Source organism: Colius striatus, chromosome 3, assembly GCF_028858725.1.
Source record: "Colius striatus isolate bColStr4 chromosome 3, bColStr4.1.hap1, whole genome shotgun sequence".
NCBI classification, from domain to species: Eukaryota; Metazoa; Chordata; class Aves; order Coliiformes; family Coliidae; genus Colius; species Colius striatus.
The window spans coordinates 12520935-12538098 of record NC_084761.1 but is presented as its reverse complement, the minus strand read 5'-3'; the positions used below and the strand labels follow the sequence as shown (position 1 = coordinate 12538098).

Sequence of the window (17164 nt, the reverse complement as noted above, 5' to 3'; positions counted from 1 at the left end):
AAACCGCTGGGGGGCGCCACCGCCGCGCCGCTCCGCGCCCTCCCGCCACCGGGCGGCGCTGTTCCGCGTGGCGGCGGAGGCGGGGGCGCGCGCTCTCCAGTTCCGCCGCGGGGGCGGGATGCGTCGCGCCGTTTCCGGCTGCGGGCGGCGGCGGCGGCGGCGGCGGCACCATGAACCGGCCGAAGGCAGCGGCCGTGCGGCGGCCCAGCGCCGTGCCCAAGCCCTCGGGTGAGTCCCGGCGGGCTGCGGCCGCTCCGCCACCGGGCGGGAGAACGGGAACGGGGCGGGGGCCGCGGGCTGGTGCTGTTGTTACCGGAAATCGTAACCGAGAAAGCTCTCCGGAGCGAGTGATGGCCGAGAGAGCCGCCACGGGCTAATCGCAGCGCTGCGTGCCCGGGGCAGCGCTCCCCCTCGCTCAGCGGAACGCTCGTTGTATGCAGGAGGGAAGTGAATATTCATAGCAGCCTCATGCATATGCTAATGCACGGCCGAACTGCCTCACACGGGCGCTGAGCTTGCGGAAAGGTCTCTGCTGGTCACTGGAGATGGACTTCAGCTTCGTGTGTCCGTTCGTGGTCACAGCTCTGCTATTTCTGCAGTGTCTGCTTTGTCACGCTGCTCCGTGCAGACCGGCACCCACCTTCCCCTTCAGCTCACACACTCACCTCCTTGGAGCAGGTTACACCAAGGGCTCTGTCTCCTGTCGTTTGTGTACTAACCATGCAAAGGGAGTCTGTTCCTCATGAAGACTCACTTACCTTGCCTGTCAGACGGGCAAATCTGTTCTTCCCTTGGTTGTGCCTCTGGTTTCACCGCCACACCTTGCTCTGTGCCCCCTGCAGCACACCCGCCGCCGGGAGACTTCATCGCGCTGGGCTCCAAGGGGCAGAGCAGCGAGGGCAAAGCTGCCGTCACGCTGCTGAAGCCGACCCCACCCGGGCTGCCCTCCGAGCGCAAGCGGGATGCGGCTGCCGCCTTGGCGGGCCCGGCGGGGCTCACTGGCCTGACCAAGCGCCCCAAGCTGTCCTCCACGCCTCCCCTCAGTGCCCTGGGACGTCTGGCAGAGGCGGCTGTGGCAGAGAAGCGCGCCATTTCGCCCTCCATCAAGGAACCCTCTGTCATCCCCATCGAAGGTGAGGCCTTGCTGTGCTTCTGCCCTACTTTGATGTACCTTTCATAGAGTCACAGAATGGTGGGGGCTGGAAGGGACCTCTAGAGCTCATCCAGTCCAACACCCTGCTAAAGCAGATTCCCCTCCATCGGGTCACACAGGAGCACATCCAGATGGGTTTGGGAACCTCCAGAGAAGGAGACTCCACACCCTCCCTGGGCAGCCTGTGCCAGGGATCCCTCACCTCAACAGCAAAGAATTTTCTCCTCACGTTGAAGTGGAACTTCCTGTGTTCTACCTTGTACCTGTTACCCCCTGTCATGTTACTGAGCACTACAACATACATTCTTTAGGTATTTAGAAGTGTAGATGGGGTCCCCCGTTCAGTCTTTTCTCCAGGCTAAACAGCCCCAGGTCCTTCAGCCTTTCCTGTATGAAAGATGCTCCAGTCCCCTGATAATTTTGGTAGCCCTCCACTGGACTGTCTCTAGAAGACTTTCCCTGGAGCTTCAGCCTGGGAGCCTCTCTCAAAGCTCACAGACATTTATGTGCTGCTAGCTGTAGGGCTCACATCACACTTGTGTCTTCTCCGCTGTTTGCACTGGGTTTTGGTCATCCTGTCTGACAGCTGTTCAATAGCAGCACTGAAAGTCTCTTTTGAGTCTGGATTGTGGTATTTTCTTAATTTATATCTTTAGCAGACTCTGGATCTGAATGTTGCTTGCTTTTGGAAGCATCATTCCATTTTCTGATGCTTGATACATTTGCAGAGCAGTGTGCTAGCACAGTCCAACTGTGAAAAGTAGTCAAGGGATGTTGGCAGATGTGGAACTGAACTTGTCATAGTGATTGGGTGGGGGAATGGCATTGCAGGGGCTAAAGGTGGTCTGGTCCAGGCTCTTCTTTCCTGGCGACTGTCCCTGCCAGCATGTCAGGGCAGGTTGTTTGGCACAAGGGTAAGTCCTGATGCCAGTCTGTTGATGATTGCAGTTGTCCCCACGGTGCTGCTGGATGAAATCGAGGCAGCAGAAGCAGAAGGCAACGATGACCGTATTGAAGGGGTGCTGTGTGGAGCCGTGAAGCAGCTGAAAATGAACAGAGCCAAACCTGATACAACGCTGTACCTGAGCCTCATGTACCTGGCAAAAATCAAACCAAACATATTTGCCACTGAAGGGGTTATTGAGGTGAGGGCTGGGCTATGACAGGACTCACTGGGCTGTCATTGCTGCCAGCTTGTGAGCACAGTTGCAGTTTCCCTTGACCAGAGCATAATCCACATATCTCTCTAAACACCATACCTCTGTGGCAAGCTACTGCAGTTTGCTTTTCTTTTTCTAAAGCTTTTATCTGTGCTTTTCTGCTCGATGGCCTGATGATGGTTTTGTTTTGTATGGGTGATATTCCAGGCACTGTGCAGCCTGCTCCGAAGAGACGCTTCCATCAATTTCAAAGCCAAAGGCAACAGCCTCGTGTCTGTCTTAGCCTGCAACCTTCTCATGGCAGCTTACGAAGAGGATGAGAACTGGCCCGAGATCTTTGTCAAGGTTGTGGAACTGAGGGTGCTTCTGCTGGGCTGAGGCAGTGGTGGGCAGGCTGGGGGTTGGGAAGGGAGCCTGTGTTGGGGGGTGGGATAGCAGCAGAGGATTCCTTCCTGCTGCCTCCAGAGAGGGCAGAAAGTAAAGGCTGGGCCCATGCTGTACTTAGAAGGGAGAAAACCAGATTTTTTTTTCCAAGACAGATCTCCACCAGTTGTTGAAATGCTGTTGTCTCCTCTGCCTTTTCTTACCTTATCTCTGCCCTATTCTCAGATGCCTGTGACAACCTGTACCAAAATAGGTGTCACAGAGACTTCCTACTTGCTCATTTGTCCATGGGGATTAAACCAGCCCATTAACTAAAAAAAGCTAAGCTTTTAAAAGACCAGCTTCTATACTTTGGTGGTAGAAGTTGTAAAATCTTTACTGAAGCTTAGTCAACTTTGTTCCTTGAGAGGGTCAGTGTTCAGTAGAGCTTGGGATGTGATGGCGTGTTGGTTTCAGTCTCATGTGACTTGTCTTTAGTCACCTGGTCTATTTTTCATCCATGCAATGGTTATGCTGGTTTCCTACTTTGCAGATGTATATTGAAAATAAACAAACAGTGGGGAAGCTTACAAATACTCCGATTAACCAGTAGAAAAAGTTGAAAGGGTTTGAGCATGGTTTGGTTTCTCTTCTGCAGGTTTACATTGAGGACTCCCTTGGGGAACGCATCTGGGTAGACAGCCCTCACTGCAAGACATTTGTGGATAACATCCAAACAGCTTTTAACACAAAGATGCCTCCTAAGACCATGCTCTTGCACGGGGAAGCTGGACGCAGTGGAGGGGACCTCAGTGCTGGTAAGATGACGTTTGGGAAGCAGAAACAAAGAGGGAGGGAGAGAATGGAGCCTGTTGGCTGAGCGTATTGACTGGTGAGAAACAGTTTGTTACTGGATGGAGCTACATAGACCAGACTGTGAGTTGCAGGCATTGCTTTTCCTCTCTTTGGGGCTTTTTTTTTTTTCTAGTGGATGTTTGAGGTCAGGCAGTGAAAGTGGCTTAGGGAGTGTGCTTGTATGTGATACAGTGTGAGGAAGCAACTAGTGGTGGCTTCCTTCAGTGTTATTGAAGGGGATCCTTGAAAGAAGCTGAATACATAAGAGTTGAGTGGTCTCTAGAAAGAGGAGCAGACTCAGGAAGTGTGCTGTGTGCTGGTCTGTCTTAGGGAGCAGCCCACACCCTTCCATGACAGAGGAGGAAGACAGCCAGAGCGAGCTGCTGATTGCAGAGGAGAAAATGAGCCCGGAGCAGGAGGGCCAGCTCATGCCCAGGTACAGTGCCTCTTCCTCTCTTCACATAGCCAAGTGGCAGATGTGTCTGTGCTCACCCACTCCTGCAGTGCTGTGGCAGGGAGCTCCCTCTCTCCCCCGACTATCCTTTGACACTGGCTGGAGGATGCTGAGCGTCAATTAAAACTGGTTTTGGGAGAAAAGCAGAGATTTTGTTTGTTTGTGCAGTACACCACATACCACAGACAAGAAAAGATGCTGATCTCTGGGCACTTGGCTTGTGTGGAAGTGAATAAAATGCAGTTTGTGTGGCCCAGGTATGACGACCTTGCAGAGAGTGTGGAGGAATATGTCCTGGACATGCTGCGGGACCAACTCAACCGCCGGCAGCCGATGGACAACGTCTCCAGGAACCTCCTTCGGCTGCTGACAGCAGCCTGTGGCTACAAAGAGGTGCGGCAGATGGCTGTGCAGAGGCTGGAGATGTGGCTGCAGAATCCGAAGGTAAGGGCAGGAGCTGTTGAAGCACAATTCTTCTGGATGTGGTGTGGAATCCAGGCAGGAGCGCCACATACTATAGGCCCGTTTCTGATCTGTGGTGACAAGTGGCTGTAGCTTTTCTGCTCTACCTCTGCAGTTAACCAAGCCAGCTCAGGACTTGCTGATGTCAGTCTGCATGAACTGCAACACCCACAGCTCAGAGGACATGGAAGTTATCTCTAACCTCATCAAAATTCGTCTCAAGCCAAAAGTCCTTCTCAACCACTACATGCTGTGTGTCAGGTGAGTGAGTGATGGGCTCAGTGGTGGGAAGAGAAAGAACTCTGGAACATGTGCCAGGGCCCTGATGGTCTCAGTGTCTCTGCATAGGGGTTTTAAATACCAACTTGGACAGTGGGGTGCTCTGTGTAACATATAAAAGAATTTCATTGGCCTGGAAGTCTTTCAGTAGTCCTTTGGTATTGCTGGATATATGTACTCCTCTATTCTCTTAACTTTTGTGTATTAAATAGTTGGAAAAGAAATCAAAATAGTGGGTCTGGCTGCAATGAAACCTCAGCTCTGATACTTTTGATCTTTCCTTGCAGAGAGCTGCTGAATGCACACAGGGATAACCTGGGCACCACAATTAAGTTTGTGATTTTCAATGAACTATCAAATGCAAGAAATCCCAACAACATGCAGATCCTGTATACTGTGCTCCAGCATAGCTCAGAGCAAGCTCCAAAGGTGAGTGTCGTGTCTTCTGTGACTTAAGGGAACCCCAGAACCGCATCCCAGAGACTTAGTTGAATTGAAGCTCGAATGAGATCTTGTCACAGACAGCTGTGTCGTCTGTATCATACTGGTTTGAAATTATGTTATTACACTTGTAACCAACCTTGTAGCAATGAAGGTTCATGAGAAAAACCTTGTAGCTGCCCTAGGGGTCTGAAGGACAGGCACGCCACCAGCATCCTTTCCTTCCCTTTTTGGTTTGTGGATGCAGATACATTACAATGCACTGAAAATTTTCTCTTTCTGTGTGGCCTCAGTACCTAGCAATGGTGTTCCAGGATCTTTTGACTACTAAGGACGATTACCTGCGGGCCTCCCGGGCTCTGCTGCGAGAGATCATCAAACAGACAAAACACGAGATCAACTTCCAGGCCTTCTGTCTGGGTCTTATGCAGGAACGGAAGGAGGCCCAGTATGCAGAAATGGAGTTCAAGGTACTCATGCTGCTGCATGTACCAGTGGTGTGCTGGGTGGACTCTTCTCTGTTTTTCTGGCTGTTCTTTCTTTTGCTCTTTGTAGTCTGAATAAGTCAGTATTTGTGTGCCTCATTCCTAGCAGCGCTCCCATACATCCTGTTTCCAAACATCCATGGTTTTAACTTGTGATGGTGAAACACTTTTGCAGAAGGCAGCTTCGGGTGCTGCTGATTCAACTCTACTTTTTAATTTATTCTTTTGTTTTTAAGGAGCGGTTTGTCATCCACATAACTGACCTGCTAGCTGTCTCCATGATGCTGGGTATTACAGCCCAAGTGAAGGAGGCTGGAATTGCTTGGGACAAAGGAGAGAAAAAGAGTAAGCAGAACAACCTAAATTCCTTCTGAAGATGGGCAGCCTGGGAGATCTTTCACCCTGAGGCTGGGGGAGCATTGCAGTTGGGGTTAGGGTGGGGTATAAGCCTTCATTCTGGAAAGAGCCATGAGAGTGTTTGCTGTTATCCTGAAACTGGTAGAGCTGGGAGATGTGGAATTTGTGTGGCTGGGTGTTGCTTTTGCCTGTGGGAGCAGCAGCTGAGAGGCTGGGGAAAGGGAATGGTGTGTGGAGGGGCCTCGAGCCTGGAGGGGCAGCCATTAAGGATTACCCAGTACCTAATGCTGAGAAGACAGACCCTTGGGAGTGACAATGAAGTGACTGCCCAGATATTGTCCTCTTGCAGTGCTAATTTGTCAGTGCTACATCTCAGGGTTTTGTTGCAGCACATGTCAGAAAGCTTAGTATGTGTGCTGTCAGTGGTGAGGGCTGTCTGATAAACCTCTTTGATGCTTCAGAGCCCTAATTCCTATCTGTTTTTGAAACAGCCACCCTCTCCTGCTTGGATATGTGTGTAGTTTGTAACCTGACTGTTTTTCAGACCTGGAGGTGCTGCGCTCTTTCCAAAACCAAATTGCTGCCATCCAACGAGATGCCGTCTGGTGGCTTCATACGGTTGTTCCCTCTATCAGTAAACTGGCTCCAAAGGACTATGTGCACTGGTAAGAGAGTCAGCCTGGTCCTCTGCTGTGCATAGCCAGTCACTTTCCCAACAGGGTAGGACATAGTAGGAAGATATATGGATATGCTAGGGTTTGGTTAGGTTTCTCTTTCCTTATCAGACAGGGAGCAGAAGCTGTTTTAGCAGGGATCAGGCTGGGACCCTCCCTCTCAGGAGTTCCTGTAGGTGCATCTTCTCACCAGAAATATGTGATAATAGAAAATATGTCTGATTTGTATTACTTGGGTACACCCAATAGGGAATTTCCAGTTACTTGACCAAGCATGATCCCTGCCAACCTCTTGTTCTTTGGCCTGACATCCTTTTTCAGGGTGTATGACTAAGGTCTGTATAGATAGTGCTGTCTTCTCTGACTGTATCCTGAGGTCTAGTAAAAGGCATTACTCAGGCAGGTCAGTACAGAGTTAATAGTGAGACGGGTTATTGAAAATATAAGCCCAATTCCCATACCTTATATTCCTGTCTGTTCTTATTCATACTGTTGCTTTTGCTTATCTGAGGAGACTCCTTCATGTGTGGTGTGGGAAACATCAACAGGAGTTTGGGGAGACTGGACTGTTGGATGTGTTTTTGAGCCTTGCGTGGATGGTGCTTACTGTCCTCTTTATCTTTACAGCCTCCACAAGGTGCTCTTCACAGAACAGCCAGAAACCTACTACAAATGGGACAACTGGCCCCCTGAGAGTGACCGCAAGTGAGTGTGTACCCCAGCTGTAGCAGTAGTGAGTGTGTGCCCCAGCTGTAGAGGAATGGGTGTTTTCTGGGGTTCCTTATATATCTCTCTGTTAGAAAGGATTGGAACTGTGCTTACATTTTCTTCATCTGTTACATTGCCTTAAAATTGAGGGATGTTGCTCCATTCTCCATCTGTTCCTCTTCCTCTATCATTCCTGTTCCCCGTGCCAAGCTGTCCTGTATCTTGATGCTGTAATTGTAAGAATGGTAGCCCTGCACCACAGGCTTTACTGGGGTAGTGTTAGGGAGCTGAGGCTCAAGCAGGCTGGAGTGTAGGGGTACAGGGCAAGGTGAGCAGTATTCCATAAACCAATTTGTTTCATGTAGTTGCATTTGGAGTGGGAGACCAGGGAAGAGGTTGTAAGTGAAGCTGTGATTTGTCTTCTGCTCAGATGAGTTCTAGGGTCTGTGAAGGGTTCCAGGAGCCCTTGTGCTGCTGTCAAAAGAAGGGTGATTGATGTCTCCTGTCTCATACAGCTTCTTCCTTCGGCTCTGCTCGGAGGTGCCCATCCTTGAGGACACGCTGATGCGGATCCTGGTGATTGGGCTCTCGCGGGACCTCCCGCTGGGCCCTGCCGATGCCATGGAGCTCGCTGACCACTTGGTGAAGAGGGCAGCTGCAGTGCAAGCAGATGGTGAGACTGCACACGGCTCCAGCCAGCAAATGGTTCCTTCTGTCTGCATGTCCTCTTGTTGCCACCCAGGGCTGAGGTGGCTCCTGCCACGTACTGAAGAGCCTTTGCATCACTTAAAGCGTGTTTTAGTCATGCCTAAGCCTTTGGCTCAAAGCCACACACGTATTGCTGTTGCTTTCTCACAAGAGCAGCTTCTTATTTTCTCTTACTGTTTCTCCCTGTTACTAATTTTGCATCATGGAGTATTTGGGAAATTATTGGTTGTGTTGAGGATGAATGACTGTGAATAATCACCCAGAGTTTTGAGTTAGCATTTCTACATTCAATTTAGTCCTTTATACATACTGTAAAATTAATACAAAGTTTTAGACCATGCAAAAAGAAAAGGATTGGAAATCAAAGTAATTAACCCATGTATTTTATGCTCCTCCCAATTCTATTTTTCAAATGCTGTTACAGAACAGCAGTTACGAAAGCAGCCTTAACTCTTACCCCTTTAATGAATTCATTCAACATTGGTCTGAATTCCTGCCTCTCTGGTGATCATGTCCATTCAACTGAGCTGTGTGTGCTTGTGTCAGAGTTGAGAAGATTGTCAAGAGTTTGATTCTAAAGCATCTTATGTGCTCTTGGTGCTGACTGGTTAGTAACAAGCCTAACACAAATCTGGTCAGTGCAAGTGGAATGAACTAGCATTTGCTGCTCTCAATAAAGCATTTTAAATGATGCACCATTTTGGATACTAGAAGACTGAGAGTTAAGTTAGAGCAAGTCTGAAAGGTTACAACAAAGTTGGAAGGGATTTTTAGTTTCTATGAGCCTCCCAAGTTCTGAGCAGATAACACTGCTTACCTGAAGGGGTGTATCTGAGTTCTGAAGAAGTTACAGGCATTATATTGGATGCATTGGGAAGAAAATCTGCCCTTAAGAGTTTAAACCAGATTGCAACTGAAAAGCTTGATATCCTGATATATTGACTTGTAGCTTTTTAAAGTGTTGCTGCTTTTTAAGTGTTGATGGGGTTTTGTTCCTGTAATATCAAAAAACAAGCCCACAATAACATAGTTGCTTGAAGTAAAATTGTTCTTATATTGTGATGCTTTTCTTGAAGGACTTTCATCCAGGTAGACAGGTCAATAACTTGCTTAGTCTTTTCTTCTTCTTCTCCTCCAGATGTCGAGGTCCTGAGGGTAGAAAGAATCCAGCTGATCGATGCGGTCTTAAATCTGTGCACTTACCACCATCCAGAGAATATCCAGCTGCCTCCAGGGTAAGGCTTATCACGTAGACAATCTTCTTGTCCTCTAGTTCATTTTCATCTGGTGACTTAACAGTCCTAGCTCACAGACTTTAACATGCTTTTCCTCATTACAATTTGTAAAAACAAAATCATGAGGAATCTTTTCAGTGTTACATTCAGGTGGGATTTTCTCTGGAGCAATTAAGACCTGAGTCACGGAATGGACTTTCCTCTGCAAGCCCTCTGACCTTTCTGCTCTAGAAATTTTCAGTGGAACCCTCCTGTCCCTTCTGAGAGAGGCTTGCTTTTATTTTTTTAATCACTGAACTGTTGTGGCTGAGTCTAAGCAGTGCATGAATGATTAAGGTGAAAAGCAGTCTTGAGATAGGTTTATGTAACAAAAATCTGACCACTGGTATCTTTTACAGGTACCAGCCTCCAAATCTAGCTATTTCTACCCTCTACTGGAAAGCCTGGCCTCTCCTGCTTGTAGTGGCAGCATTCAATCCTGAAAACATCGGTGAGTGTTCACGTTTCTCAGGATCCTAGTTCTGCTGCAATAATTGGTCAAATTGCTTTCTGCTGAAGTCTGGTAACCTATGTTTAAGGCATGTGCTAGGTTGGTGAGACAGCTGTGGTTAACTTACTGTGTGTTCCCTGTGTGTGCAAAATTACACAGTGTGGGGGTTTGGACCAGCATGTGCCTGGAATCACATTGTTTGTACTCTAAGTGGGGTGAACTGTTCCAAAGTGAGTTTTCTCTGTGTCTCCTCACTTTGGTTAGTGCCTTAAAAGATACATAAAGACCCTCACTTTTTTCCCCTTTGTTTCTGCTTGTCTTTTTCTGCTGCAGGTCTGGCTGCATGGGAGGAGTACCCCTCTCTAAAGATGCTCATGGAAATGGTCATGACCAAGTTAGTATGCTTAAATCCCTAAATAAATCAAATAGACTACCAAAAGCATGGATTTCTGAATGAAATTTGTGCCGGTTGGCTCCTTCCTTTCCACTGGGACTGCTGTGAAAAAACAGCTGGCTGGCATCAGTTTGAGTTGGAAAGGTGTCTTCCCCCAACAGAAATAATACAACTAAGGGAATAACAGCTGAGAAAAAGGGAGGGATGACTGTCCTATGCCTTGCTGAAACGGTCTCAGTCTCCCTGGCCCTGTTCAGAAGCTGCCTTGTTTTTTCTATGTTGCCTAATGGATCCAAGGTCCTGTGGACTCTCTGACTGTGGTTCATGAGTTTTGAATAGGCCAAGATAACCATTTTCTTTTTTAACTTACTTTCTCAGTAATTATTCCTATCCTCAATGTACCCTGACGGATGAGGAGACTCGCACAGAGATGATTAATCGTGAACTGCAAATCTCCCAGAGAGAAAAACAGGAGATTCTTGCATTTGAAGGTCATCTGGCTGCTGCATCCACAAAACAAACCATTACAGAGAGCAGCAGCCTCTTGCTGTCGCAGCTGACAAGTCTGGACCCTCAGTAAGTAACCTTCTGCAGTCTGGTGCCATCATGAGATCCCAGCTAATGCTAATCAGGAAGCTGTACTGCTCATAGGGTGGTTGATGTGGGCAAGAAGAGCCTTGAGATTTGATAGTCCATGGGATATGTGTCACATTTGTTCCTCATCCTTCTGTTGCTACTTGCATGAGGCTCTCATGCACAACTGAACTGACTGATCCCCATCAACATCAGAGTGGAACTATGTCTGCCTGTAGATAACTTGTTGTTTCTCTGGCAGGGGTCCCCCACGCAGACCTCCACCACATGTCCTTGAGCAAGTGAAAAGCCTGAACCAGTCACTTCGCTTGGGCCACCTCCTCTGTCGCAGTCGTCATCCTGACTTTCTTCTCAACATCATTCAAAGACAGGTGGGCCCCTTTGATGCCTTGGCTGTGATGGGATCTGATCTCTCCTGTCTGAAACTTGAGCAGAGCGAGGGGCAGAAGGAAGCTAAGTAGGATGCAGGGGAAGGTGGTTTTCTGCTCAGGAATCAAACTGTCAGTGTGCAGTGTTGCTGTTCTGCTAGTAACACTGCATTGTTACTCTCCTGCTTCCTAGGCCTCATCACAGTCAATGCCATGGCTGGCAGATCTAGTTCAGTCCAGCGAGGGCTCCTTGGATGTCCTACCTGTGCAGTGCCTTTGTGAGTTCCTGCTTCATGATGCTGCGGATGAGTCGACCTCGGGTGAAGAAGAAGAGGAGGGTGAGAGTAAGGAGCAGCGTGCCAAGAAACGCCAGGTGAGTTGGGGATCACTTCTCTTGCCTACTTTCTCTGCATCTCAGACTTGATTTCACTGGAAAGTCCAACTTTTCTCTCCACAGAGACAACAAAAACAAAGGCAGTTGCTTGGACGGTTGCAAGACTTGCTGTTGGGTCCCAAAGCAGATGAACAGACAACCTGTGAGGTGCTTGACTATTTCCTACGACGTCTGAGTTCCTCCCAGGTGGCCTCACGGGTCCTGGCCATGAAGGTGAGCAAAATGAAAATCTTGAGTAGGGTTTGTCAGAAGCTGAGGGCAGAGTCCTGGATTCTCATGAGACCAGAACCAACTCAGTGAAAGTGTTTCGTGTCATCCTTCTTCAATAACTTGTCTCAGTCTCTGAGTCCCATCAAATGCACGTCTCCCTGCTACTCAAAAGCCTTCTTGGTTCAACTTTTCTTAAGATAGAGCTGGATTTTGCTATGTTTCCTGGGAAGCTCAGGTGTAGACTCAGCAGATCATGCGCTCCATGGAGTAATTGGCAGCAGCTGTTGTCTGGGGAGAATGTAAATAAATGCACAACTGGTGCTCTAGAGCATAGTCAAGGCAAGCAGGATTGCAGAGAGCTCAAGATTATGCTTAGAGAAGATTGAAACTTCCAGTAGGGTGGCTGTCAAACGAGCATGTTATATGAGAAACAAAGCCTGTTGTGTGCTGCATTTGGATCATTCCATGATATTTGAAACTGCTTTTTATTATGTTCACTAGTATGAAACTAGTGGTCCAACTGTGGCATCAAGTGCCACAGTGATGTTGGTGTGACTTCTGCAGGGCTTGTCCTTGGTGCTGTCAGAAGGGGGACTGCGTGATGGAGAGGAGAAAGATCACCCCATGGAAGAAGACTCTGGTGATTCAGAGCTGCTGCAGGGCTACCAGTGGCTGCTGAGAGACCTCCCGAGGCTGCCGCTGTTTGACAGCGTCAGAGCAACAACAGCTCTTGCCTTACAGCAGGTAGGTGTGAGAAGCTGCAGAGGATAAGTGACCAGCTTATTCATTGTCCCACTCGTGCGAAACAAATCTGAGTAGACTGTGTGTGTGTGATATTGACGTGTTTATGTGCTTGCACAAGGTTTTTTTCTTATGTTGGTGCTTGTTTCCGTTAAATCCTAATTTCTGATGAGAGGAATTCTCATTCTAGGCCATCCACATGGAGACAGATCCCCAGACCATCAGTGCCTACCTGGTATACCTCTCCCAGCATGCCCCAGTTGAGGAGCAGGGGCAACACAATGACCTAGCTCTGGTGAGTGGCCAGCTTGTCGGGGCAGAGAGACTGCCCAGGGAGACCTGGCATGTCTCAAGACAGTGGTGGGCATGATGCTTGCTGTACCAGCAGGATGAATCTTTTAGGAGCATGTAAATTTGAGAACTATGTATTTGTGTTTCCATGGATGTGCTGGAAGGCAACCTGAGTCTTTGCTTTCATATCATGAAATGATACCAGAGCAATAACCTCCATTCTGGCAGCCCATCTCAGATGGTATATGGAATGGAAGAGTGACCATAGTATCATAGAATGGTAGGGGTTGGAAGGGATCTTTAAAGACCATCCAGTGCAACCCCCCTGCAGAAGCAGGTCCACCTAGATCAAGTCACTCAGGAACGTGTCCAGGCACGTCTTGAAGACCTCCAGAGTAGGAGACTCCACACCCTCCCTGGGCAGCCTGTGCCAGGGTTCCCTCACCTGAACAGTAAAATAGTTTTTTCTTATGTTTAAATGGAACTTTTTGTGTTCCAGCTTCATCCCATTATCCCTTGTCCTGTCACTGATCAGTGGTTTGAAGGAAATCCCACTGCCTGGTTTCACAAGTAAGCAGATGCTAAACCTGCAATCACTTGTATTTGGGGAGAGAATAGAAAGTCAGGAACCTTAGTGGTGAAATATGCCCTCTGCTATAACCAAAATGGGATTTCTGGGTTTTTTTTTTCCTTTTTAAAAAGGTTTTGGTAACTTTTTTGGAACAAAGGGTTTTTTTCATTGTTCTATCTCAAGGTGCTTGTTTTCATTGCTTTTAAAGCTCACATGGTCTTTTCACCGCCATAGATCTGTTCAGATACATTGAGAAGGTTAAATGGTAAGAGTTAGTAGATCTGTTTCTTCAGAGAAAGGCAGTTTTTTACTAGGTAAATGCTCACTTTATAACGGGATGCATTAGAATGTGACTGTGCTACAGCTGGGGACACTGAAAGGTGTCAGAGGATGAAAGCAGGGCACTGGTGTTCTGCTTTTGACTCAACACGTTGGTCTGCACATTGAGTGGTGTTAACTGTGTTGATGATAGAAACTGGAGAATGTGATGCAGTGAAACAAGAGCACCTGGCTATGTGGTTCAGTAAAGACCTCACAGGTGTTTTCCCCTTGCAGGATGTAGCCCGACTCATAGTGGAACGCTCAACCATCATGTCTCACCTCTTCTCCAAGCTCTCATACTGTGCTGAGTCAGATGCAGTGCTTGTTGCTCTTCTCTCCATCTTTTCTCGCTACATCAAGCGCATGCGCCAGAGCAAGGAGGGCGAGGAGGTGTACAGCTGGGTGAGTGCCTCCCTGCCTTTCTGAAGCAGGTAAAAGAAACTGCACAAGTTAACAAAGGAGAAGCCCTTTGTGGGTTACTGAGTATGTGTAAACCACATTTGTTTCAAGAATTCCCTGATCTGAAAATAGTGGGGTGTTGGCATTGTACAAGAGCCAGGTGTACGTGTGCATAAAAACCTTTTAAACTTGGGTATCTTTTGTGGCCACTGTTGGAGATACTGGAGTAGGTGGAACTTTGATCTGACTAAATTTATCCATACTCATGTTCTCCTTTCATCTGCACCTCACAGATCCCATTCTCCTTTCTCTCGCCATCTTTGTTCATCCATTTCTTTTTCTGCCTTTTTCCAGTCAGAGTCCCAGGATCAGGTGTTCCTGCGTTGGACTAGTGGGGAAACAGCCACTATGCACATCCTTGTGGTTCATGCCATGGTTATTCTCCTGACACTAGGGCCACCTCAAGGTGAGTGAAGTGTGCTCAGATTTATTCAAGGAGTTGTGGGCAATACAGAGAGCCTTTCCTCTACCTGCCATCTCCTAACTGATCGGACTGGTGTTAGTCCTTTTACTCACAGGCTTGTTCCATGGAGTAGTTGTATGTAGCTGTAAGATCTATCAGAATATTGCTGCACACAGGGAAGAATTTGCAGGTTTATTTTCTTGCCTTCTGCAGATAGCAGGAAATACTAAAATGATGATGTGTCCCTCCTTGCTAAACAAGAAGGACTTGGAGTCTTACTGTAATGTGAGACCTGGGTACTCAGCTATGTAGTTCACATTTCAACTTGATAGTGTTTATTTACAAGTTGTTTCTGACCACTGAACAAGAAAGTGTTCTGATGCATCTATTTGTATAAAGGAGGGCAGGATGTTGTAGGTGCTTTTGAACATGAGAGATAATTTTATATCCACTCTTAAGCAGGGGATGGTGACTTTTATACCTTGCTGGACATATGGTTCCCCGAGAAAAAGCCCCTTCCCACTGCTTTTCTGGTTGACACCTCAGAGGAGGCTCTGCTGCTCCCTGACTGGCTAAAGCTGCGGATGATCCGCTCTGAGGTCCCACGTCTCGTGGATGCAGGTGAGCCTATGGGATGTTTGTTGGTGTTTCAGACAAGAAAGGAGAGGGAAAGGCTTCTCTGCTCAAGTCTTCTGTGTGCCCAGCCATCCTCCTTGGATGCCTTTGAGCTGCAAGCACTGCAGCTGAGCAGGAAGCTTGGATTTGTGTGTCTCTGGATTTTGGAACAGTCACAATCTTAAGCATAAAATAGATTCTTTGCTGCGTCTCTTATATCTGTTAAATGTGCACAAAATATAAGCTTGTTCTGGGCAGGGAATGCTATGAGATGTCCCAGGGTGATTCCGTACTCAGCCACGATGTCTAAGTTTATGTACCAAAAGCTTGAGCACAGTTACAACCTGACTAACCATCAGACCCCACAGGTTAATCCCTGCAGCATGAAGAGCAGAACTCACTGAAAGCTGAGTCATTGCCTTTGGTAGGGCTTCTTACTGCTTTATGGAAGGCAGTTCCTTTCACTCTGATCCAAATGCTCAGCCTTGCTGGCTTTTATATGCAGTCACTTACATAGAAAGCAGGGAAGCGAGTCTGTATGAATATTGCATTTTCTATGTATTTATAATGGAAATGGAGTACTCTGGATTCCCATCTTTGTTACAGTTCAGAGTGAACTAAGCTCTGCACTCTCCAGACAACAGGCCCAGCACTGCTTCCATAGGACGTGCTTTGCTTTTGATGTGGAAAGCAGTGTCTGAAAGATGTGAGCTGTACCTGTAGTTAATATTGTCCTTGCAAGCCTCGTCAGTGCTCTTATTCTTCTTGGTATTCAGAGCTTTCATCCCTTTCTTACTAATTAAATGACAGCTGTCTATAGCCAGTGATTGAATTACTCAATAATTCCTGCCTGCGGCCATCAGCAGGTTCGGTGGAAGTTATTTTTTAATACGAGTGATTGGGTTCCCGAGGTTTTGATCAAATTAAACAGAAGATCAAATTATCCAGTGAGTGAATTAACTAGAAGATGCAATAAGAAGGCTGTGATTTGCAGAGGAAAGAAAACATAGTAGGCAGCTGTCAGACTTCTGGCTTTAGGCCCTCTGCAGCCCTGTCATTAATGTGTCACTGTTGATCCAGCCAAAAGCACAAAGATCAGGTAGTAAAGATGACCCTCTGTGAACAATTCAGAGGTCTGAATACTCAGTGTTTGTGTATTTCAGCCCTGCAGGACCTGGAGCCACAGCAGCTGCTTCTCTTTGTTCAGTCCTTTGGAATCCCAGTTTCCAGCATGAGCAAACTTCTCCAGTACCTGGATCAGGCAGTATCTCATGACCCACAGACACTTGAGCAGAACATCATGGACAAGAGTAAGAGCTTCATATGAGGCTGACTAGGCACTTGACTTTTTCTTGAACAACTTTCACGAGTGTGTCCCATGACTTCCCTGGAAAAATCCAAACTAGTTCAGCAAACTCTGTGTATAGACTGCTTTGACAGCCTCTTCTCATTGTAGACACCTTCCTAGAGCTTATCTGGATGGCTCTTGTCTGCATTTCCTGAAATAGAGAAGGATTCTGTGCATTGGATTGTACAAAGTCTAAAAAAGTAATTTGATGGCTACCTTGTAAAAGCAGCAAGGCTTAAAGATGCCATGTGTACAAAATCCATAGGAACAGCAAATTCCCTTCAGTGTGACAGCTGTACAAACAGCAACCCATTTTGTCCTGCTTTGTTAAAGAGGATGAGATGATGATGTGTGTGTATATTTTTCCTTTTTCAGACTACATGGCCCACCTTGTGGAGGTTCAGCATGAGAGAGGAGCGACAGGAGGCCAGACTTTCCACTCGCTGCTCACTGCCTCCTTACCAGCCCGCCGAGGTACTGCCTGGCATAACCTAAGCTTCTGAATAGAAAAGTCATTTCCCAGACTTCCTTCCTTCATTGCTGTTGAAGGGAACTGTCTTCAAAAGGGGTTGTTTTGCAACAAATCAGTAAGATACAGTTAGACATGAGTCCTTGCTAGAGATTTTCACTC

The 17164-nt window shown here is 47.5% G+C and overlaps 1 protein-coding gene across 3 annotated transcripts in view; it reads left to right on the top strand.

Moving 5' to 3' along the window:
- Positions 1-141: 141 nt before the first annotated feature.
- INTS1 (integrator complex subunit 1) overlaps positions 142-17164 on the top strand; it is a 31831-nt gene continuing 14808 nt past the window's right edge. For 2 of the 3 annotated variants that reach the window (XM_061992584.1, XM_061992586.1), the window contains exons 1-28: positions 142-228; positions 843-1133; positions 2102-2298; positions 2521-2658; positions 3335-3494; positions 3862-3967; positions 4243-4429; positions 4563-4708; positions 5014-5155; positions 5461-5637; positions 5889-5997; positions 6554-6674; positions 7311-7388; positions 7907-8064; positions 9238-9334; positions 9733-9824; positions 10158-10218; positions 10597-10794; positions 11054-11183; positions 11374-11553; positions 11638-11787; positions 12349-12528; positions 12716-12820; positions 13943-14110; positions 14462-14573; positions 15030-15191; positions 16349-16495; positions 16909-17007. In XM_061992584.1, the coding sequence (XP_061848568.1) occupies positions 171-228; positions 843-1133; positions 2102-2298; positions 2521-2658; positions 3335-3494; positions 3862-3967; positions 4243-4429; positions 4563-4708; positions 5014-5155; positions 5461-5637; positions 5889-5997; positions 6554-6674; positions 7311-7388; positions 7907-8064; positions 9238-9334; positions 9733-9824; positions 10158-10218; positions 10597-10794; positions 11054-11183; positions 11374-11553; positions 11638-11787; positions 12349-12528; positions 12716-12820; positions 13943-14110; positions 14462-14573; positions 15030-15191; positions 16349-16495; positions 16909-17007 (3949 nt within the window). In that variant the 5' untranslated portion in view covers positions 142-170. The remainder of the gene's footprint in view (positions 229-842; positions 1134-2101; positions 2299-2520; positions 2659-3334; positions 3495-3861; positions 3968-4242; positions 4430-4562; positions 4709-5013; positions 5156-5460; positions 5638-5888; positions 5998-6553; positions 6675-7310; positions 7389-7906; positions 8065-9237; positions 9335-9732; positions 9825-10157; positions 10219-10596; positions 10795-11053; positions 11184-11373; positions 11554-11637; positions 11788-12348; positions 12529-12715; positions 12821-13942; positions 14111-14461; positions 14574-15029; positions 15192-16348; positions 16496-16908; positions 17008-17164) is intronic. The other variant, XM_061992585.1, reaches the window with a different exon arrangement.